This window comes from Nannospalax galili, unplaced genomic scaffold, assembly GCF_000622305.1.
Source record: "Nannospalax galili isolate Female #2095 unplaced genomic scaffold, S.galili_v1.0 scaffold875, whole genome shotgun sequence".
Classification (NCBI taxonomy): domain Eukaryota; kingdom Metazoa; phylum Chordata; class Mammalia; order Rodentia; family Spalacidae; genus Nannospalax; species Nannospalax galili.
Genome location: NW_008337059.1, coordinates 3,544,757 through 3,565,491, shown reverse-complemented (window position 1 = coordinate 3,565,491; position 20,735 = coordinate 3,544,757). Strand labels below are relative to the sequence as shown.

Genomic DNA, 20,735 nt, shown 5'->3' with positions numbered 1-20,735 from the left:
TGTGTGTGTGTGTCTGTGTGTGTGTGTGTGTCTGTGTGTGTGTCTGTGTGTATGTACGTGTCTGTGTGTGTGTGTGTGTGTGTGTGTGTGTGTGTGTGTGTGTCTACGAAAGATTCTCCAGCTGCCAGCTGCTTTGCACTCCAGACTCTGGGAGTCCCTGGGGGCTGAGATATGGGACTGGAAGGACAGACTTGTTTCTTTTTCAAATAACTATGTATGTTTTGCAGACCACACAACAGACACACAGATGAGATTTAGGGTGAGGCCTTGCAAAGTGGTTGCTGATTTTTTAACTCAAGAATTAACACAATGGTCCTGTTGTTAATTTTTAAATGTAGATTGCAGAAGAGTATGAATCATTGTTTTCTATTTGGGTAAGTTGATTAAGAAAAAAAAATCTATATTTTCCCATGTGTGGGGGACATCTCAAGAGATTTACTAATTTCTAGAGTGGGAATGAGGGATCTGAGGTCTTGTAATTTTCCCTTCTCAACCTTCCATAGGAACTGAATCTTTCATTTTGTTCTTTGAGAATGTAACGTGCTGTAAGAAATCAACACTGGAGACAAGCAGTGCTGCAGATCTGTGTGGTGGTCTCCACTGCATGCCAGAGCCACTTGGAGGAGAGCTGTTACAGGAGCCCCTGCTGCAAGCTTCACTAGCATCTTCCCATTTTCCAGTAGGGAAACTGACACCTGGACATGCTGAAAAGTGATGGAGCAGGGACTTGAAGCCACGTCTGCCTAACACCAAAGTTTATGTTCTAACAAACTGATGAAAGGACTCACAAGTTTCACTCTGTGGCCGGCGGTTGAAGAAATGTTCCAGGTGCACTCCTTCCGGCTGGGGTATTTGTCAGGCCAATTGGGGCTCGCCAGGGTCCCCTCTGCACTACTGATCTTGTGTGCACAGCCAGCTGAAGGTCAGAAGGGAACACAGAGTCAAGGGGAATCATTCAACTGGGGGCACCATCACAGGAGAGATTCAAGGTCATTATCCACTGTGTGGGTAGCTAGCCGGCACCTGGTATGACCTGGTAATGATTTGTTTGACCCAGCCTGACTGCCTTGCTGGGCTGTGGCTCAGGAGGTCAGCCATCTCTGTCCCTATGACTATTCACATTCAGGTTGGCATTGTGAATATGATAAGAGTTAGTACCAGGTTAAAAGCACAGGCCCTGAGGTCAAGTGGAATTCAGTGCAAGTCCTTGCACTACCACCTATGGGATTTGGACCACTTACATCCTTATTTGTAAAAGGGGTACCAGGCTAATAGATGTATATTAAAAGACACATATAAAGCCGGGCATGGTGGCATACGCCTTTAATCCCAGCACTTGGGAGGCAGAGGCAGGCAGAACTTTGTGAGTTCAAGGCCAGCCTGGTCTACAGAGTGAGTTCCAGGACAGCTGTGGCTCCAGGGAGACCCTGTCTCAAAAAGACAAAAAAAAAAAAAAGACACATGTAAAAGACCTGGTGAGTGCCTCCTGTAGTGAATGCTAACAGAAATCCCTGTATCTTCCCTCCATCAAATGAGGGAATGAGGGAAGGCTTTGATCCGAAGCCTACCTGCTTTGTTCATCTTGCTTTTAGTAGCATAAAGCGGTCCCATGTCTTGTTCAATTTTGGCCAATAGCTGAGTTTGTCTTCTGTGGTGAGCACTGTGCTCGGTGCTTTGCATTCATCCTCCCTTTAATCCTCCCACCTCCAAGTAAGAAGACAGAGGGAGGCATGTGGTCCTCACATCTTCACTCCCCCCCCACCAGCTCCTATACTGGGCCCTTCACTTCCCTTCTTTACAGGACCTTGACACCAAGGCCTAAAGCTATGTTTATGGAAGATGCACAAATTCTCTTCACTGGGGAAATAAAAGCTGAGGGCAGGGGTCTTCCACAATGGCTGAACACGTGAAGCTATCTGGCCCTGAAGAACTCAGCAAAGAATGAAGAGGGGAATGAGTACAATTTCCCCCACATTCTATCCACCATCAGTCCTACATGAGATAACACTGTTATGACACAGACTTAAGGCCTGGTGTTTACTGACATCTGAGTGCACAGTATACGTTAAACTGTCTCAAATACTCTTTGGGCAGCCTTTAATCCTTATAAAAACTTTAGGAAGGAGGCATGTTTAGCTTTCTTGTTACAAAAGGGGAAACTGTGCTTCAGAGTAATTAAGCAACTTGCTGACAGCTGCATAGTGAGTGGCAGAGCAGGCATTTAGATCTAGGCATATTGATTCCGAAGCCCACTGGCTTAACCAGTTTGCAACAGCCACTCATCTTTGGCCTCCTGAAGGCATGAGCTACCCGGGGGACAACTACTGTCCCTCAGGAGTCACCAGGGGTGTGTGGGGGGGAGCAGGCAGATGGAGATCTCAGGGCTGTCTGCAGATGGTGGCTCCCCATGCCAGACTCCATAGTGCTCCCTCACCCAGGAGCGCAACCTGAGAAGCAGGTGAGGCCCAGACAGCGCCAGGCCAGCAGCTCCGCTCACCTTCTTTGCAGTCGTGCCCGTTCTCGTGCAGCCGATACCCGTTCCTGCACCTGCACAGGTAGCTCCCGAATGTGTTGACACACTCCTGCTGGCACCCGCCGTTATCCTTGGCGCATTCGTCCTTGTCTGCTGAGATCAATGGACTCTCCTAAGAAGAGCTGCCAATTTAGGAATGTCCCTCATGGCTTAGAACTGCTTCCTTCAAGGAATCTCCCAGATTGCCCCCCAATATCCCCTTGAAGGGGCAACAGTAATGAGGCAGCATCTTTGCCTGGGATGTGTTGGGCATCCATTCGTCTCTGTTGAGTTCTCCATTTTCCGAAAGCACCTTCTTGCATGGCAAGCATGTTCTCTGCCCTGCTTCCCACCCAAACCAAGGACAGACTCATATGAACAGCATCAATAATGAAAATAATCAATATGTATGGAGTATTTACCACAGAATGGGTCCTTCCCCAAGCACTTCCTATATATTGACTAAAGTCCCATCTACACTTAAAAGGGAGGTGCCTGTGCCCCCAGTTTACATGCAAAAAAAATAGGTTGGGGTGGTCCATGTGCCCAGTCACTTAGCAAGTTGCTTATGCAATCTGCAGGTCCGGATTCACACCACCTACTCTGTGTGAAAAGGTAAGTGTGCAGGCCAGGGGCCACATGGCAGGTACTTGCCCATTCTATTTCAGCAGGGTGGTGCCTGACCTCTGTGCCCCAGTTGCCTTGCCTGTGAAATGGAGACAGGTTGCTAGAGGGGAAAATTGGAATGGGAAGGCCCTCAGGAGTGTCTGGCTCCAGGAAGTATTGGCTGCTATAATTACAATCACGTGTGACTTCAGTATTGGCTCTTGTCCTGGGATTCCCAAGTCTCCTGCCAACATGTCACAATGGCCCTTCTCTGAGCCACCCTCTTCTTTAGTACACGAGGCTTTATCTCACTGGCATCACCCCTCCCTTTTGTACCTTTTGCCACCATAGTTTGGTGGCCCTGAACGCTTTGCATTGTAGCTTCACCCTTGTATTTCATGGAAGCAACTAAGAACCCACCCAGAACAGAGTACAGACAGGCTGCCACAGCCCAGTACTGGCCTCCCTTCCTAAGTCCTCCTGCTGACACTCATGGGGCCTCTGTCCTTAGATTCTGTATTGAATGAGGCCCCTCACTAGGACCTGCACACCCGCCTCTAAGGTGGCTCCTGACCCTCTCAGTTTCACACTGTTTGGCCTGGCTTGATCACATGGCATCTGTGATGAGAACAGGCCTCACTTCCTGTCCCATTGGACCCCACATTCATCAGCATTTAGGCTCTTTATGACCAGCCCTGCCTGGCCTGGCTCCTCTCATGCCTATGGCTTCTTGGGATGGTCATGGCTCCTGCTGGGCTGCTTTCATCTCGGTTTCTGTGCTTATTGAGACCCTGAATCCAAGCTCATGCTACCGCCTCTACTCCAGGCCTTGATCACTTTCTAGTCATCCCAGCTCCTCCACAGCCCTCCCAGCCCTTCAGATTAGACCTGGCCTAGGCCACATGCATCCAGCAGAAAACTTTTACACACTGTCCCAGGTGTGCAGGGCCCTAACTCCTCCAAACATCAGCCCTTGTCAACCCAGCTTAGCCCACAGTGCCTTAAGCTGGGACCTTGCAGGGTATTGTCTCCCTGGCATCTTGGGCTATGGTATAAGCTTGTGTTGACCTATGCACAATCCTGGCAACCTCTCTGGACTCAGGTCTGTGTTGTACCCCAGACACACACACACACACACACACACACACACACACACACACACAATTAAACCAGAGATTGTTGAATGAGATACTGCCTCCCTCCAAAAAATCAGAGACCGAACTGTAGGTACCTATACAGCCAGTTTGACTAATGGACCTGTTCCTATACTGACCACTAAGAAGATAGAGAACCAAACTCCTGTCATTTAACAGTTTGCACTTCAGTGACAGGACCTACTATGCGATTTCTGGCACAGTTGAGTTCAGATTACTAGCTTCTAGAATTTAAGAGAGTAAGATTCTTTGCTTTAAGCCACTCAGCATATGGCAATTTGTTAGGGCAGACCCAGGAGATGAACTGGATCACCAGTATAAAAAACACTGCCAGGGTGGAGGATGAAGAGGAATGGGGAGGAGGCAGAGAGGAGGTGCAGGGACCCCAAAGTCCAGGAGCCTTCGGGCCTCTGCAGGCCCGCCCCACCTGCCTGAGAAGAAGTGGGCCCTGAAGCCTTGTTTGGAGACCGTGTTGTCAGACTTGAACTCCACACGCATGTTGTTGCTCTGCGATGTGATGACCTCGGGTGTCTCGGAGCCACAGAACTTGCCGTGAAGACTGGCATCAGGGGCCAGACCACTGCGCACCTCCACGAAATCATATTTACAGACCTGTGAGGGAACATGGACCAGGGCAGTGTGCTGCCCCTCACTGTCCCCACCTGGAGTCCCTTCCCAGAGCTTCACTGAGTGCTATGTGGCCTGAAGGAGAGGTGTCCTCTGCACTGGCATGTGCCAGTGAGCTCTAGAGGGTGCTGGGGACCCCCTGGCTTTCCAGAGGAGGCTCTGTGAGGGGTGCCACTTCTGGCATTAGAGCTCAGGGTCCCCACTTATTTCTATTCATTTTATGTCTTGGACTATTACAAGAGATTTGGCTTCAACAAAGGGCCCCTGCTAGAAGGAGAAAGCAAAGGAAGAGAGGGGAAGAGATGAAATGTTTTTAAACTTCTTGGCCCAATTCTCTGATGTAGTTTCATGCAGATAAAGTAATGCCCAGAAGGGAAAAGACATTTGTCTAGAGTCACCCAGCACAGCAGTAGTGGAACTAGGACTAGAATCCACATTGTCTGACACAGCACAGAATTTTCTCGGAAAAGAACTTAGCTGCTGAATGGTCTTTTCAGGTGCTCTCAAAGGGCTATCTTTTGTGTGCAATGTTCACTTTGGGGTGAACCCCTAATTGGCACCAGAGTCTTCCATTTGGCATGGGAGTCTCTCTTAGTACCCCCTAAAGGGTTGATGGAGCAGATGAGATCCAGGCAGGTGCTGTTGCTAAGGTGAGAACCCCAGTTGGGCTGGGGCAGGGGTGTATGGAGAAATACCTGCAGCCTCAGGGGGTCCACTATCCCTGGGTGCAGACACAGGTACACACATCACTCTGGCCGTAGGACATTGCCTGGGCCTCACCTGACTTGGGTGAGATAAGGGAATGGGCTGTCTCAAGAATCCTTGTCTATAGCTTCTCTTCATTTCTTCTGTTTCCCTCTGCTGGACACCAACCCCCAGATCCATATCCTAGGGCTTGGATCTGTCCTGATCACTCCATCCCCAACTCCTGCCTCCCCTACTCTTGTCCTATCCTCCCTGGCTTTATCAGTGACCTTCCTCCCCTACCCCTGATTCTGTGAAGCACAGATCTCAGGTCTATAAGAGAAGCAACAGTTTCAATAAGGTCAACTTAATGCCTGCAGAGTCTATCCTGGTCCCTAGCTCTGAGTCACTTTCCAACACAGCCCCGTACCCCATCAGCACAGGACAGAGACTTACGTCATTGCCTTCTAGTTCAAATGCTTCAAACTGCAAGGAGATGCGGTACTGCACGGGGGCCACCACCTGCCAGACACAGTTCTTATTTGTGGGGTACTCCTTCGGCCACCCCGGGCTGGTGATGGTGCCATTCAGCTTGGTAATGAATCCACCACAGGCCACTACATGCAGAGAAACAGACGCAAGATGCATCTGTTTTTGGTTTCAAGTGACTGCAATTTCCCCCAAGCAGCAGTAAGCCCTGCTGTTCTTTAATAATCATGAAAAAGTTAGACAATCTGAACTGATTAACTCGGGTTCTTTTTTCTAGACTAATGGTTTCAACTGAAGTGCCAGAGGAACAAAGTTGGGAACAAGTGGATTTCTTTTAAAAGTGATGATGGTACATTTGATCCATCACACAGTGGCACAGTTGAGGGCTCCACAGTCCTTAGACCAAAGGAAAGTTAGAAATGCTACTCGCTGTACTAACTTGCATGAGCAAAAGGGTGGGCAAGTGAGCAGAACTCAGGCCAGGTGGACAAGGCAGACGGAGAGCTATCAGCTGAGTCGTGCTGATGCACTCATAGTTCTTCACGTCTCTGCTGTGATGATCATGTGAACTTCACACAGTCACAGTACACAACAAACCGTAGACAATTGCAGTTTTGGGAGAAGAGGCTGTGTAATTTAGTGGTTCTTTCCTATTTGGGACTATTATCAACTTGTTTCTCCCCAGCTGCCCATCTCTACTCCTACTTTTCCTAAAACTTATCCCTTATCCCTTGTCATTTCAACTTGATAGGTACAATACCAACCTTCACATGTCTTCTTGTCGGCGGCCAACTCGTAGCCAGGGTCACAGGCACATGAGTAGCTGCCCAGTGTGTTTACACAGCGCTGTTCACACCCACCATGGTCTGGCCAGGAGCACTCATCTACCTCTGTGGGGAGGGAAAGTTCCAGAGCTAAATCATCGCCGAGCAGCCCAGTCCATTCCCTCCCTCCCACATCCCAGGGCCCCAGGTCCAGTCTTCTATAGCCAGGGGCTACCTCCCAAGAAATCCTATGCCCACAACTGACAATCAGATGTAGCTATAGTAAAAAGGAGCCTCCTGACTACCCAGGCAAGGACATCTGGTCATCCAGAATAGAAGGGACAAAAAGCCCAGAGAATGGAATTCTGCAAGGTACCTATAAGCAGGTATGTGTATGATTTCATAAATCTCATCACAGTCCACAACAGGGACCTCATCCATTTAATGCCATGGAATTAGGATTTTCCACCTATAAATACAGAACTTCTTAGAAACATTCAGTACAGGGTGATAACAGAAGGACGCACTTCGTACACAGACTTGGAAGCCTGTAGTGCAGCGTTTTTATAGGAATTCTTAAGAAGTTACAGGGAACACTGGGCTCTTGGGTTAGCCACTACTCTTTGGAGAAACTGCATGGTGGGCAGGAAGGAGGCTGGATGGTGGAGAGCCTAAGGGATTCAGCACAGACAGGTTTCCATGACGTGCTTGGAGAATTAAATAACAGCAAGTAGGTTGCCAGGAGCTCCATCCAGAGACAGAACACAGGAGTCACTGGAGAATCTCCTCCGAATACGTTACCCCACAAGCCACTGAAGAAAAGAAAATCCGTAGCATTGGCCATTTCCAAGAAGAGTGTTAGGAATGCAAGGAAAACCATTCTGTGGCCAGGCTACGACACATCTACGAGAGAGGGCCTGCACTAGAGCAGTCTAACACAGGGACCACAACCATGCACTTCTGAGACATGTTTAAAAGTGAAAGTCCAGTCTAGAAAGAAGAAAAGATACGGGTGGGGCAGAAAGGGGAGAACAGGTCACTGGCACCATGGGAGGTACCTGAGGAAAGAGAAACATGAAGTTTTCACAAGGTCTTGAAATAACACATTATACATGAAATGAAAGAAATCAGGACATGTAAGAGTTGGTAGCAACCTGGAAAGATAGATGCCTCACCTCACCACCTCAGGCAGGATGCTCTCAGTAATATTCTTGATGATAGATCCTTGCTAGCTACTTTTCCAAACTATTTCTTGGGTGGTCTGGCTTCTTGCAACTCCCAACCCATTTGTAGAAATGCAACCCTCCATCTTCCATTCCTCCCTCTACACTACCCTCTCCCAACTCAAACAAACTCACTCTTTGCCAATCCTCCTTGTCTGTGATGCATGAATTCTTTATCAGCCTGGTTGCCCTTTACCAGGAAGTAGACTGCTTGTTAATACCCATCATTTCACCTAGTGGATAGGATACAGTGTAACTCTGAGCACCAGGTGTCTTGGGCCCCACAAAGACTGAAGTGAATTTGTCATGGGACGACTAGGTTTAGAAGAGATGCTGTAGGCAGAGAGGTGAAGTTGTCTGTGATTTCCAATACATGTAGTATTGAGCATGTTGAAACCACATTCATGTAGCTCTCTTTGTTCATTGTGTTGAAATATGAAAGCACTTTCTTGGGCATCTGCTAGAAGATTTAGAAAGAGGGGACTATCTAGGAAAGTAAAAAGTCTGGGCTTTCAGGAGATCTGGGTCTGTTTGGATCAACTGGTGGACACTGGCTTTAAAATGGAAAGAATTGCCCAGCCTTTAGTGATTGAACAGGATGGCTATGAAGGGCTGGCAGACAGTGTACAGCGGCCACTTCAGACGGCAGTGGCACAGTTTCTGTAGTTCCACAGCAGAGAGACAATGATGAGGAGAATGGTGAGAGAAAGCTACCTGGGCCTACCTGACTCAGGTGGGAGTAGGGCAGTGCAGAGGGAGGGGAGCGAGACAGACAAGAGCAGGTGAAAGAGGAACAGATGGAAGGGCACAGCAGACTCAAGAACTCCACCAATGAGCAGAAGGAAACTGAGGAGAGAGCCCAGCAGAAAGGATAAAGTTAACCAGGTGGGGGCAGGGGAAGCTCTAATGCCAGAGGATGTGGTGGCTGTGGGCAGGACACAAAGGTGAGTAAGAAAGGCCTTCTGTCTCTTAGCATACCCTTAGCCAGGTGGAGGAAGAGAAGCTAGTGGAGTGGGCTTAGGCCTAAAGCAAAGAAAATACAATTCTGGCAGAGACATAACTCCGGTGTAAGCCAGTGAGAGGAATGAAAAGAGGACTTCTCAAAAGTAAGAAGGGCAGTGGGTTGAGTGACCATCTGCAGCCCTGCTCCAGCATGGGTGGTTGGCGGGCAAGTAAAAGGGCACTGGGGCCCCATTCATGCCAGGGCCTGGCTGGCTACATGGCTTCCACACTGCCATGAAGTACTATCTGCATCCAGCCCACTGGCTCATGCTCACTCCCAAAGAAAAGAGGAGCACAAAAGAGGACAGCCTCCTCCCACGCAGAGTGTGTTGGGAGGAGAAGAGGCTAGAGCCAGGGCTCGGCCAAGTACGGCAGGAGCTCCAACTTCTTCCTGTTCTTCAGGTGGCCTAGGAAAGGGAGGAGCCACTCTGTGGCTAAATAATGAGACTGTCTAGGACCCCAAAAATTGCTTCAGAGAAAGAGAGAGATGAGGAAAGGGAAGACAGAGCACATCACCGGGTGTCTGAAGAAATGCCTTGAAGGAACCCATCCCCTCTATACACATGTAGTCTCTGGGATGGTGGGATTAAGGATTCAAGTAGAATTTCATGTTCCTTATAGAGGAGGGTATGGGACCAAAATGGCCCAGCCAAGCTTTGAAAGCTACTGCCAATCTTTCAAAGTAACAAGAAAATGTTCTGTCTGCTGCCTAGCCAATCAGCTCTGAGAATGGCTGCCATCTGGCACCAGGAGAGCAGCACTGAGGCCAGCTGGCATCCTGGCCCATGTCACAGGCCAGCTGTGCCCCAGGCAAGGCCTGCTGCCAACTGGCACCACGGCATAAGCTTCTCTGGCTCTCCCCAGCTCTGCTACAGGCTTCGAAGTGATGTTTCCCGTTTCTTCCCCTGGCAAGGAGCTGACACACAAGCCAGGCACTGTGCTCATGGAGCACCTTACTGTGGCCTTGCTGGGCAAGGGAAGCTGGGCATTATGATTCTCACTTTATCTCTCGCTCTTCCATGGGTGCCAGAAAGGGGGGGAACAATAACCTCATATCTTAACTCAGATCCATCAGCTTATAAAGGGTCTCTAAGTCATTGTTTCATTGGGGATTCACAACTGTCTACTGAAAATAGACAGCTTTCTTTCCATCTGTTATAAAGGAGGTAAACTGAGGAGGGAAGGGAGGAAGCGGCCTCCCCCAAGTGGGCATGAGTGACTAGACACCTGGGGAAATGATGTCATGATGGAGCCATAATGAAGGAGCCACAGGGACCAGTCATCTCCACCAAGGGCTGCTGACATGTTCTGGGCATCCAGACACAATGCACTACGCAATATTCCTGTTCCCTTCCTAGGAGGTAGTCTGAAGCCTCTGGGGGCCTAAATGTCTACTCAAAATAAGTGTGGAAGCCTTCTCTTCTGTGGTCAAGAACTCTGGGTCTGCTTATATGGTCTGGTCTGGTTCTATCAAGGTTTGTATCCTTCCTGTCCTCCCATCCCACTCCTCTTGGGCCTGCATAGAGGCTGCAAGCCAGTCCTCCCAGTGGAAGGCTTGGGTAGCCTTTCTGGCCCACATCAAGGACTGCCAGGCAAGGGTGTAGAAAGGGTCTGGGCTCTAGAGTCAGACGGGGTTTAGATCTTCAGTTTGTCACTCATCTAGCTGAATGACTCTCAGTTTCCCTTCTCAGCACTGAGCAATGCCATCCAACCTTAACTCGAAGGGCTATTATAGGAACAAAGGAGCATCAGGTAAATCAGGTGCCTTGCACAGGCTTTGACACACAATAGTTCTTGATTAATGATAGTTGTCATGCAGATGCTTGTTATTAATGCAGGGCTTCACTAAGGGTAGTGATTGCACCTGGTAAAATCACGAGAACTCAGGGGTTGGGAAGATGGCTCTGTGGGTAAAGCATTTGCTGTGTAAGTGTGAAGATCCAAGTTTGTATCTCCAGCACCCACATAAATACCAGGTAGGGGTGGTGGCCTGCTTATAATTCCAGCCCTCAGAAGGCAGAGACAGAGATCCTCAGAGTAAGCTAAGTAGTTAGACTACCCAATATGAGAGAGCCTGCCTCAGTGGATAAGGTGGAGAGCAACCTCAGGCCTCAACATGCATGCACACACATATGCACCTGTACCCATGCACATATACATGTATCCACATGCATGTGAACCATACACACAGACACATGCACATCCACACACACACACATACACACACATACACATAAACATCCACACATATACACACACATCAACACACACACACATGCACACACACACACAAAAACATACACACTCACATGCACACTCACACAGACACACCCACACATACACACACATACACACACACATACACATAAACACATACACACACATACATACACACACAAATACACTCTCATACACACACATACACATATAACCACACAGATACACACACATACACACACATACAAACACATACACACACACATACACATACACATACGCACACATAGATAAATACATATACACACACATACACACATACACACCACATGCATGTGAACCATACACACAGACACATGCAAAAAAAAAAAAAAAAATCACTAGCTCTCATTTTCCAGTACAGAAAAATCTTCTTTGTAGAAGCCAAGTTGAGCCTGTTTCTCATGGGTTCTAATAACAGCTCTGAAATGAGCCTGTCTTCTGCAAAACCTCTCTTGCCGCTAAGACTTCATACAGGTTGTGTGTATCTATAACTGGGGAAATTGTATTTTTCCCATGAATGAGCACAGAAACAGACTCCTAAGCCATACCCTTGAAAAAATTGGCTGCAAAGCCCGCTTTGTTGATGGAGCCATCAGACACAAACTTCACCCACAGTCGATTGGCACTGGATTTCACAGCCTCTGGCTTCTCATAGCCACAGAAGTGGCCAATCAGAGTGCTGTTCTCTGTGGGACCATCCCGGATTTCCAAGTAGTCATAAGCACAGCTGTCATGCCTTTCAATCTAGAGACAGAAACAGAGGCCACACAGATGATGCTGGGTGGCTTGGGTTCAAGGTTTTAATTTTTTTAAAATTTTATGTGTACAAGCATTTTGCCTGCATTTAAGTATACCATGTGTGTGCAGTGCTCACAGAGGCCAGAAGAGGGCATCAGATCCCAGTTTTTTAGCTGCCGTGTGTATTGGGAACCAAACCCGGGTCTTCTATAAGAGCAGCCAGCGCTCGTAACTGCTAAGCCATCTCTCCAGCCCCTGGCTTCAAGATTTTAAACTTATGAATAAAGCCTAACCATCAGTCTCAAATCTAACCAAGTCAAGTGTATCCTGGCCTTCTCTAAGCTGTCTCTTTGCTGCAAAAAATGAATCAGGCTGAGGAATCAAGAGAAACAAGGAAGATAATCCTACAAGACAGCCTTGATCTCCAGCCTCAAAGTTCACTTCCATCATGCTTCACTCTCTCTCAAAGTCTTCAGGAAGTATGGGAGCTGAATGGTAGAGTGTGCAAAGATTTTGATTTCAGATGTCCAGGCAATATGCACTGTGGGCTTGAAATGAGCTTTTTAACCAAAAAGCTCATTTAGATCCTGTCTTTAACCAAAAGTAAAACTCATCTCTTTTTTCAGTGTGTATATGTGTGTGTGCATGCGTGTGTGTACAGTCACACTTACAGGCGCACCTGTGAAGGCAAACTTGTGCCATTTATCAGGAGTCATTCACCTGTTTTTTGATAAATGGCTTCTTACTAGCTTTAGGCTCACCAAGTAGGCTATCCTGGCCAAGCAGCAGTCTTCAGGGATCCGTCCGCATCTGCCTCCTCAATCCTGGGATTACAAGACCACACCACCATGCCAGGCTTTTTTACCAGTGTGCTGGGGATCAAACTCAAGTGCACATGCTTGCAATGTAAGCGCTTTACCGACTAAACCACCCCTCCCCGACTCTATCCACTGTCCTTTTGTTGTTGAGACAAAGTCTCACTATGCAATCACACTGACTTAAAACTCACCATCCTCCCGTCTCAGCCTCCTGAGTGTTGAGTTTCTAGCATATTAGGCCAAGAACCCATCTTTACAGAGCAGAGTAAGGAGCACAAGTCAATAATATTTCATCCTCAGCAGCACTCACCTCAAAAGCTTGGAAGGTAAGTCCCACATGAAACCCGTCCGCCACCGTGATCCTCCACACACATTCCTTGGAAGGTCTGTAGTCATCGGGGTAGTTGGGAGATTGAATCTGACCTGCATCTTTGGTAATGTCTCCCCCACAGGTGGCTTTAGAAAGAGCACAGAAGAAGGACCCTGGTCACAGCTTATGAAGGAAGGCGAGTGGCCACCTCTCGCCACTAGGTGGCTCCACATGCCAGTATTTTCTTCAACAAAGCCGTCCTTAGAAAGGGCACAGATGCAAGTTTTCAACTTTGAATAGCGATGTACATCAGAACCAGGTAGGGGCTTGTTCTAAGTATGGGAGATGAGGCCATATCCCCAGGGGGTCTGACCCAGGTGGGCCTAGAGAAGCTGCTGCTGCAGAGGACGCATGTGCTTGCACACACTCATGCATGCAGATACACATGCATGCATGAAAATATGCACATTATTCCTTTCACAAAACAAAATTTTGACTTCCCCAAAATTTCGGTGATTCAAAGAAAAAGGTGGCCTTAATATTTTTCTAGTATTGTCCCTGGAGTTAAAACAAACAGAAGCAGCCATAAGAGGGATCATACAGCCCTTCTACATGCAAATGGACCTTATGATGTTACCAAGTCCTCTTTTCACTAATGTAACAAGGGGCCCAGAAAGGTTAATTCATTTGCTTGAGCTCACACAGTTATTAGAGTCTGCTGCCATCTCCACAGAGCTCTATACCCCAGATACCTCCATCTGCATATGGAGAAAGCCTGTTCCCTAGCTGGACTGAGAGGAGAGCTCAGAGGGCTGAACACCTGGCCTCTGCCTTCCAAAGGTGACAGAGGTATTGTACAGTCTCAGCCTGGTCCCTGTGATGGACGCATGGCCCTCTGGCAAGCTGCCATGTACACCTTGATAGTAAGCAGGCCACAACAGAAGAGAGGCACATTAGCGGTCACCTGCCTGGCTGCTCTACTGAAAACAAACCTTCATATACTGCAAAGAAGCCCTTTCCCAGAATGCTGCTGCTGCTGCGGAACTCCACCCAGAGCCGGCTGTCAGAGGAGATGAGTGGCTCAGGGACCTTGTCCCCGCAAAACCTCCCTGGAAAGGGAAAGGACACAGTCAGGATACAATGGACAATGACCCCACCTCGCCACAACCTGAAGGAAAGGGGGAAAGTGAAGAGTGACCTTTGCCATGACGGCTGGTCCTACAGTACATGCAGGGCTGAAGATGGGTCTGAGAGTTACACATCTGTATGCTTATGAAGGACAGCTCCAGATTCTAAGCAATCAAGGTTCATGGCAGAGTGTAGGCATCTTCTTCTGCCATATGGCTCCTGTGGTGGCCCTCAGGTGTGTCTGGATGGTACTGATGCTGCCTGCTCTGGTACCTCTGATGACATTCATGCCCTTCCCTTTGGGATACTGGGCACTATCTTTTCTGCTTCCCTTATCTCAGGAAGGCAGGGGTGCAGAGAATACATGACCAACAAACCAAAGCTTCTCAGCTTTTGAATTGTGTAAGGCCAGATGTAATACCAAAGGTATGGAAGACTTCTCAGTGAAGAAGAGCATGCTTCCACAGTCTTCTTTCTCAGAGAGAGGCCCAGAAGTGAAGGGGAAGAGACTAGGATGGACTTTAGAGGGGCACCATGGAGCCCCTATAAGGACCAATCCCTTTCCCCCACCCCAAACAGAGACCATGATAGAAAAGGATAACAAAGACCTGAGGGAGATTTAAGGATTTTGGAGAACAGAAAATGGTGCCCCCAATCTCTGGACAGAGCCCAGAGGGGCAACATGATTAGGATTGTCCTGCTCGTCCTGGGACCAGAACAGAATTGTCTGTGTGGGTGGTCCAGATCCACATTTGTAACACAGACATGCAGAGTCCCCCAGGCCAAGCCTGGAGTGGCACAACAGTCTGCCTGAGTGCTGGCTCCTGGGTGGGTATGGTGGTCACCTTTCACAAGCCTCAGGGATCCACAGAATGTCTCCCAAGCTCAGAGGAAGATGTAAACTGCACATCAATCTGAGCCCTCCTCTGTTTGAGACAAGAGGCACTTATGTGCTCACAGCTGATTAACTGGGGCTGAGGATGTCCAGTGCCAGGAAGGGTTCACTACAGATACCTGGCTGTCCCCATGCCTTGGCACAAAGTATGTCCCATACTAGTATCACCCCCCCCCACGGGGGGAGAAAAACATTGTCTGAAATTAAATTCCTGCTACCTGATGGAAAAGGGGCTCATAAGGTTTTGTTACACAAAACAACAAAAAAAATATTTCTTAGACACTTGTATAGGAGACCTGAAATTTGGACACACTACAGAGGAAAAGGAGGTCATGTCTTCCCAGAGCAAGGCAACGTCTGGCCACATAATTCTTAATACCACTTAAAGCCCAAACCCAGGACTGGGCAGGAATAGGGATGGGGTTGAATCTTCCACATCAGTCATGACCACTGAGCAGCCAGGGTCTATTTGGACTAAAATTCCATGGTTCCCAAAGAATTTCTCTAGCTTGGAGGCAAGCAACCGTCATTAATAATATGGGCTTTCTGGAGCTGGAGATATGGCTCAGAGGTTAAGAGCACTGACTGCTCTTGCAGAGGACCTGGGTTCAATTCCCAGTACCCACGTGGAGGCTAACAACCATCTGCAACTCCAGTTCCTGGGGCTCCAATGCCTTCTTCTGACCTCTGTGTGCATTGTATGACACAAGTGCACTTATACACATGTAGGCAATACATTCATACACATAAAATAAAAATAATAAATAAAATATTTTTTTTAATAGAGCAGGCTAAGCTGGTCATGGTGGTGCATGCCTTTAATCCCAGCACTCGGGAGGCAGAGGCAGGCGGATCTCTGTGAGTTTAAGGCCAGCCTGGTCTACATACTGAGTTCCAAGACAGCTTGGGCTACAGGGAGACCCTGTCTCAAAAAGACCAAAAAACAGAGCAGGCTTTGTAGGATAATGAAGATATTCTAAAAGTACAACTCTAAACATACTAAAAATCACTGGTATACTTTATTTATGTGTGTGCATGCATACATGTTCATGTATGTATACCTGTGTGTACAGGTGTGCATGAAGACCAGAGGTTGAGATCACGTGTCTTCCCCAGTCACTCTCCATCTGACTTTTTAAGACATGGTCTTTCCTTGAGCCCGGTATCACTGATTTGGCTAGACTGACTGGCCAGCTAACCCCAGAGATCTCCCTATCTCCTCCTCTGCTGGCCCAGCCCAGCTTCAAACTTGCTGAATCCTCCTGCTTCTGCCTCTCAAGTGCTGGAATTACAGGCATGTGCTACCATGGTCAACTCTTGACTCTTTTTTTTTTTTTTAAGTGGTTACTTTTACTATTAGCACCATATGAGACCCTGGACAAGTCACTAAATGCTACAGTTATGCTTTGCTCTTCTGAGAAAAGTGGAGAGGTATAAGGCCGAGGAAGAGTGAGGGCCATGACAGACATTTTCCAATGGCTAGCTCTGGTTTGGGGGAGAAATATGGTAGAGGGTTGACAGTTGCCTCCACTTCCTCCTGGTTCTGGCTACCTCTTGCCATTTGAATTTGGTGGGATTCATATCCAGTGAGACAAAATAAAATTGCTATTAAGAAAAAGCACATCAGAAGGGGCTGGGGAGATAGTTCAGTCAGGAGAATGCTTGAGGTACAAGCATAGGACCTGGGTTTGATCCCCAGAAACTATATTTTAGAAGCTGGGCGTGGACGCACATGCTTGTAATCCTAACACTGAGGAGAAGTAGGAGGATCCCTGGGCCTCAATGGCTTCTGACCTCTATATGCACATGGGCTCCTACATATCCACATTCACCCATGTGCTCAAATATGCACACAAATATGTACATACACACACAGGAAAAATGCATCAGAAGCCTATAAGCTATTAGTAATGGTTCCTAAGGTATGGTCAATTACTGTGGGGGAGTTTTTGGAAAACAGTGCATAAACCTGAGGAAGCACTGCTTTTCCAGGGGGAGAATACTGAGCAGCAATCAGATCACATCAATCCAAAGCAGGATTCCTTCTTTACCTAGCCCAAGTTTCCAACCCAAGTCTCTCCTTTTAAAACCCCAGCTGCTGTCACAGTCACTGAGGACCGATTACAAATGAGAGACGGAAGTTGGCATTCTTACTACCTATGAACCTAACTCAGTGAGATGAACCACCTCCCACCCAGCGGCAGGATGAACTCACCTCTGCCCAGCTCGCTGGATGAGGCCGGCATATTTTACTGCCTTGGCAGAATAAGTTACAAATCGCCCAAACCTCTTCTTAATTCTTAACTTGGCTGATATCTCAGCCTTGCCCTTGTCACCATAGAAGCTCTAATCAAAGTCCCTTTTGTTACTGAGAGTGTCTGTGTGAGACCTTCTCCAGGGTACTTGATATGGAATATCTCATTTCGTCCCCACTTGTTAATGGTTAAGACCTTAAATGTGCCCCTCAAAGCTCATGGGCTGAAGGCAGCCATCAGACGTAGAGCCTTGGGGACGCAATTACATCATGAGGTCTCTAACTTTATCAATGGATTGATCCAATGATAGATTCATAACTTAATGGGTTATTTAGAGGTGGTGGACACTGTAGGCATTGTCACCAAACTATAAGCAAACAGGTCAGGTGAATATGGGCAGAAACCTCTGAAACAATGAGCCCAAGTAAACCTCTTGTCTTTTAAGTTGATTTCCCTCAGGTTTGTTGTTACAGCAAGAGAAATCTACCAGACACAATGCTGCTCCCTGAGTCAGTGTGATGGCAGTAAAAAGGGCAGTAAAAACCCTTTAGTGTCAACTTGACACACCTGGGTTGAAGGAGCCTCAACTGGGGAATTGCCTCCATTGAACTGGTCTGTGGCCATGTCTATGGAGCATCTTCTTGATTGTTGTGTGATGTGGGAGGGCCCAGCCCACTGTGGGTGGTGCCACCCCTGGACAGGTGGGCCTGTGTTGCATAAGAAAGCAGGCTGACCAGGGGGCAGGGAGAAAGTCAGTAAGCAGCATTCCTCCATGGCTTGTGCTCCAGCTCCTGCCTCTAGGTTCTTGCCCTGAGTTCCTTCCTTGGGCTCCCTGGTGAACTGTGACCTGGGAGAACTTCCTCCCCAAGTTGGTAGTGGTCAGAGTATTTTGTCACAGCAATGAAGAGACAAACTAGAACAGAAATTGGTACCAGATAGTGAGTGGGGCACTGCTGTGACAGACCTGACGTTGGAGGATTGTGGAAGCATTTGGAACTTTGGGCTGGAAAAGCCATCATATGCTTAGAGTTTGTTGCTGTGGAGCTTGGAACAGCTATGCTGAAAGAGTTGTGAACAATGGAGGCCTGGCTTGTGAAGCTTCAAAGGGAAGCAGAGACTATCAGGGCTGTTTGTATGATATTTTGAATGGAGCCGGTACTGTTACTGTCCCCATTTCACAGATAAGAAAGTGAGGATGAGAGCATTCATCTCAAAGTTGAAGGTGGAAGCAAGATTTGAACCTTGTCAGCTTGAGATCTGGACTTTCATCCTCCCTGTCTCCTTCATCACCACAACCATCACAAAGAACCTAAGTGCAGTTCTGAACATTGTGCAATTTTGGATATGGTGCCAAACGTGTTCTTGAGAATGTAGCACCATATCCACTTCCCAGCTTGGAAAGAGACAAGCACGAATGAAGATCAAAGCCTTGGACCACAAGGCAAGTCTGTGCCAGATGCCAGTTTGCCTGTTGACTTCACACTGTCATTTATACCCATTTGGGAAACTTCCTCGCCCAGGGAGCCCCAGTAGCGGAGCCAAATGACTCCGATGGACCAGCTTGGCTTTCCTGAACTCCCCTCCCCATTTCAGGGAAAAGGAAAAAAGGGTTTTTGTATGCATTATGGTGACACCGAATGCCAAGCTGGTTCTGCATACAAAAGTACATTGTTTGAGTAATTCCTTCTAACAGCAACAGGGGAGGGAATCCAATTTCTGGGACAGTGTTTAAGATTACTGGCTGAGCTCTCTCTGCAGGCATTGCCCCCTCCCCACCCCCATCCTCATCCTCTTGCTAAAGGTAAGTGGCCCCTGAAGCAGTAAAAACCCCATTTGTGATCTTTAACCAGCTGTGAAACATTATCAATCCACTTAAATTTCTCTTGAAATCACTATGTGAAAACATGGGTCACTAACAGCCTCCTTCCAAAGAGGCTGGGTAGGCCAGAGAGAAACTAGAATGGAGAAGTGTCCGTTCCTACATTGAAATCTGGTTGCTGGGTTTAGGAGAGTTTAATAAGGAGATCAAGGAGAGGAAATGCAGATGAAGACACTGCAAGTGGGCTCCGTGGGGAGTCATAAAGGGTCCATTCATAAAAAGTTATGTGCACATTATGCTTGGATTTTCACACACTGCCCTGGGAAAAAAATGTGATGCACAGTTTTTCAGAGCAAGACGCATACTTTACAATCCGCCCTAATCCGCTCTCCCTCCTGCCAAAGGGGCATTGACCTGCCTCCTCCCAGCAGATTTCATGGCACTGACCCCTCCCAGGGACCAGCTCAGCCGACACAATGCACTTGTTCCAAACACAAAAGTTCACTAACAACTGCATTTGGAAATATCAGAGCAGGCCAAATAGTTGGCGAAGGAGAGAGCCTGCAAATGAAGACTGATGGTTCCAGGCACTGGGCCAGGTCTTGGCTGCAGCACTGTGCACATGCTCACACACACACACACCCATACACACACACCCACACACACCCACACACACACACACACACATACACACACACACACACCCATACACACACACACACACACCTACACACACACACACATACACACCCATACACACACACACACATACACACACACACACACCCATACACACACACACACACACCTACACACACACACACATACACACCCATACACACACACACACACCCATACACGCACACACACACACCCATACACTCACACACACACACACACACACACTCACACACCCATACACACACACACACCCATACACACACCCCCACACACACCCACACCCATCCACACTCACACACACACACACTCACACACACACACCCACACACACACACTCACACCCATACACACACACACACACATACACATACACACACACACCCATACACACACACACACACCCATACACACACACACACACATACACATACACACACACACACCCATACACACACACACACACACACACACGTGTGTGCATGCATACACATGCACATGTGCACCTGCATACTACAATAGTGGGTAAAATATGAGCAATTAACCGGCCCCCCAAACCAAACCATCACCACCACCAAACTGCACAAATCCTACTCCATCACTAAAAGTATAGCCAGAGACACCAGGATCCCTACTGAGAAAATCCCTGCTTCAAGTTCAAGCAAAGGGAATGCCTGGAAATCTGCCTGTGTCTACTTTCAGGAACGTGCCTTGGCCCTCTCTGGGGATCTTTGGCAGCAGAAAGCAGAGCTCCTTCCTCCTGAGGCTTTAGTC

The 20,735-nt window shown here is 48.0% G+C and overlaps 1 protein-coding gene across 1 annotated transcript in view; it reads right to left on the bottom strand.

Annotated features, from left to right (window-relative positions):
- The window catches only part of Tll2 (tolloid like 2), a 110,897-nt gene that overhangs the window by 8,149 nt on the left and 82,013 nt on the right, over positions 1-20,735 (bottom strand). The window contains exons 11-18 of the mRNA XM_029563008.1: positions 14,179-14,295; positions 13,187-13,332; positions 11,869-12,064; positions 6,837-6,962; positions 6,040-6,200; positions 4,704-4,884; positions 2,498-2,623; positions 789-916 (exon numbers count right to left, since the gene is read on the bottom strand). Coding sequence (XP_029418868.1) covers positions 789-916; positions 2,498-2,623; positions 4,704-4,884; positions 6,040-6,200; positions 6,837-6,962; positions 11,869-12,064; positions 13,187-13,332; positions 14,179-14,295 — 1,181 coding nt within the window. The remainder of the gene's footprint in view (positions 1-788; positions 917-2,497; positions 2,624-4,703; positions 4,885-6,039; positions 6,201-6,836; positions 6,963-11,868; positions 12,065-13,186; positions 13,333-14,178; positions 14,296-20,735) is intronic.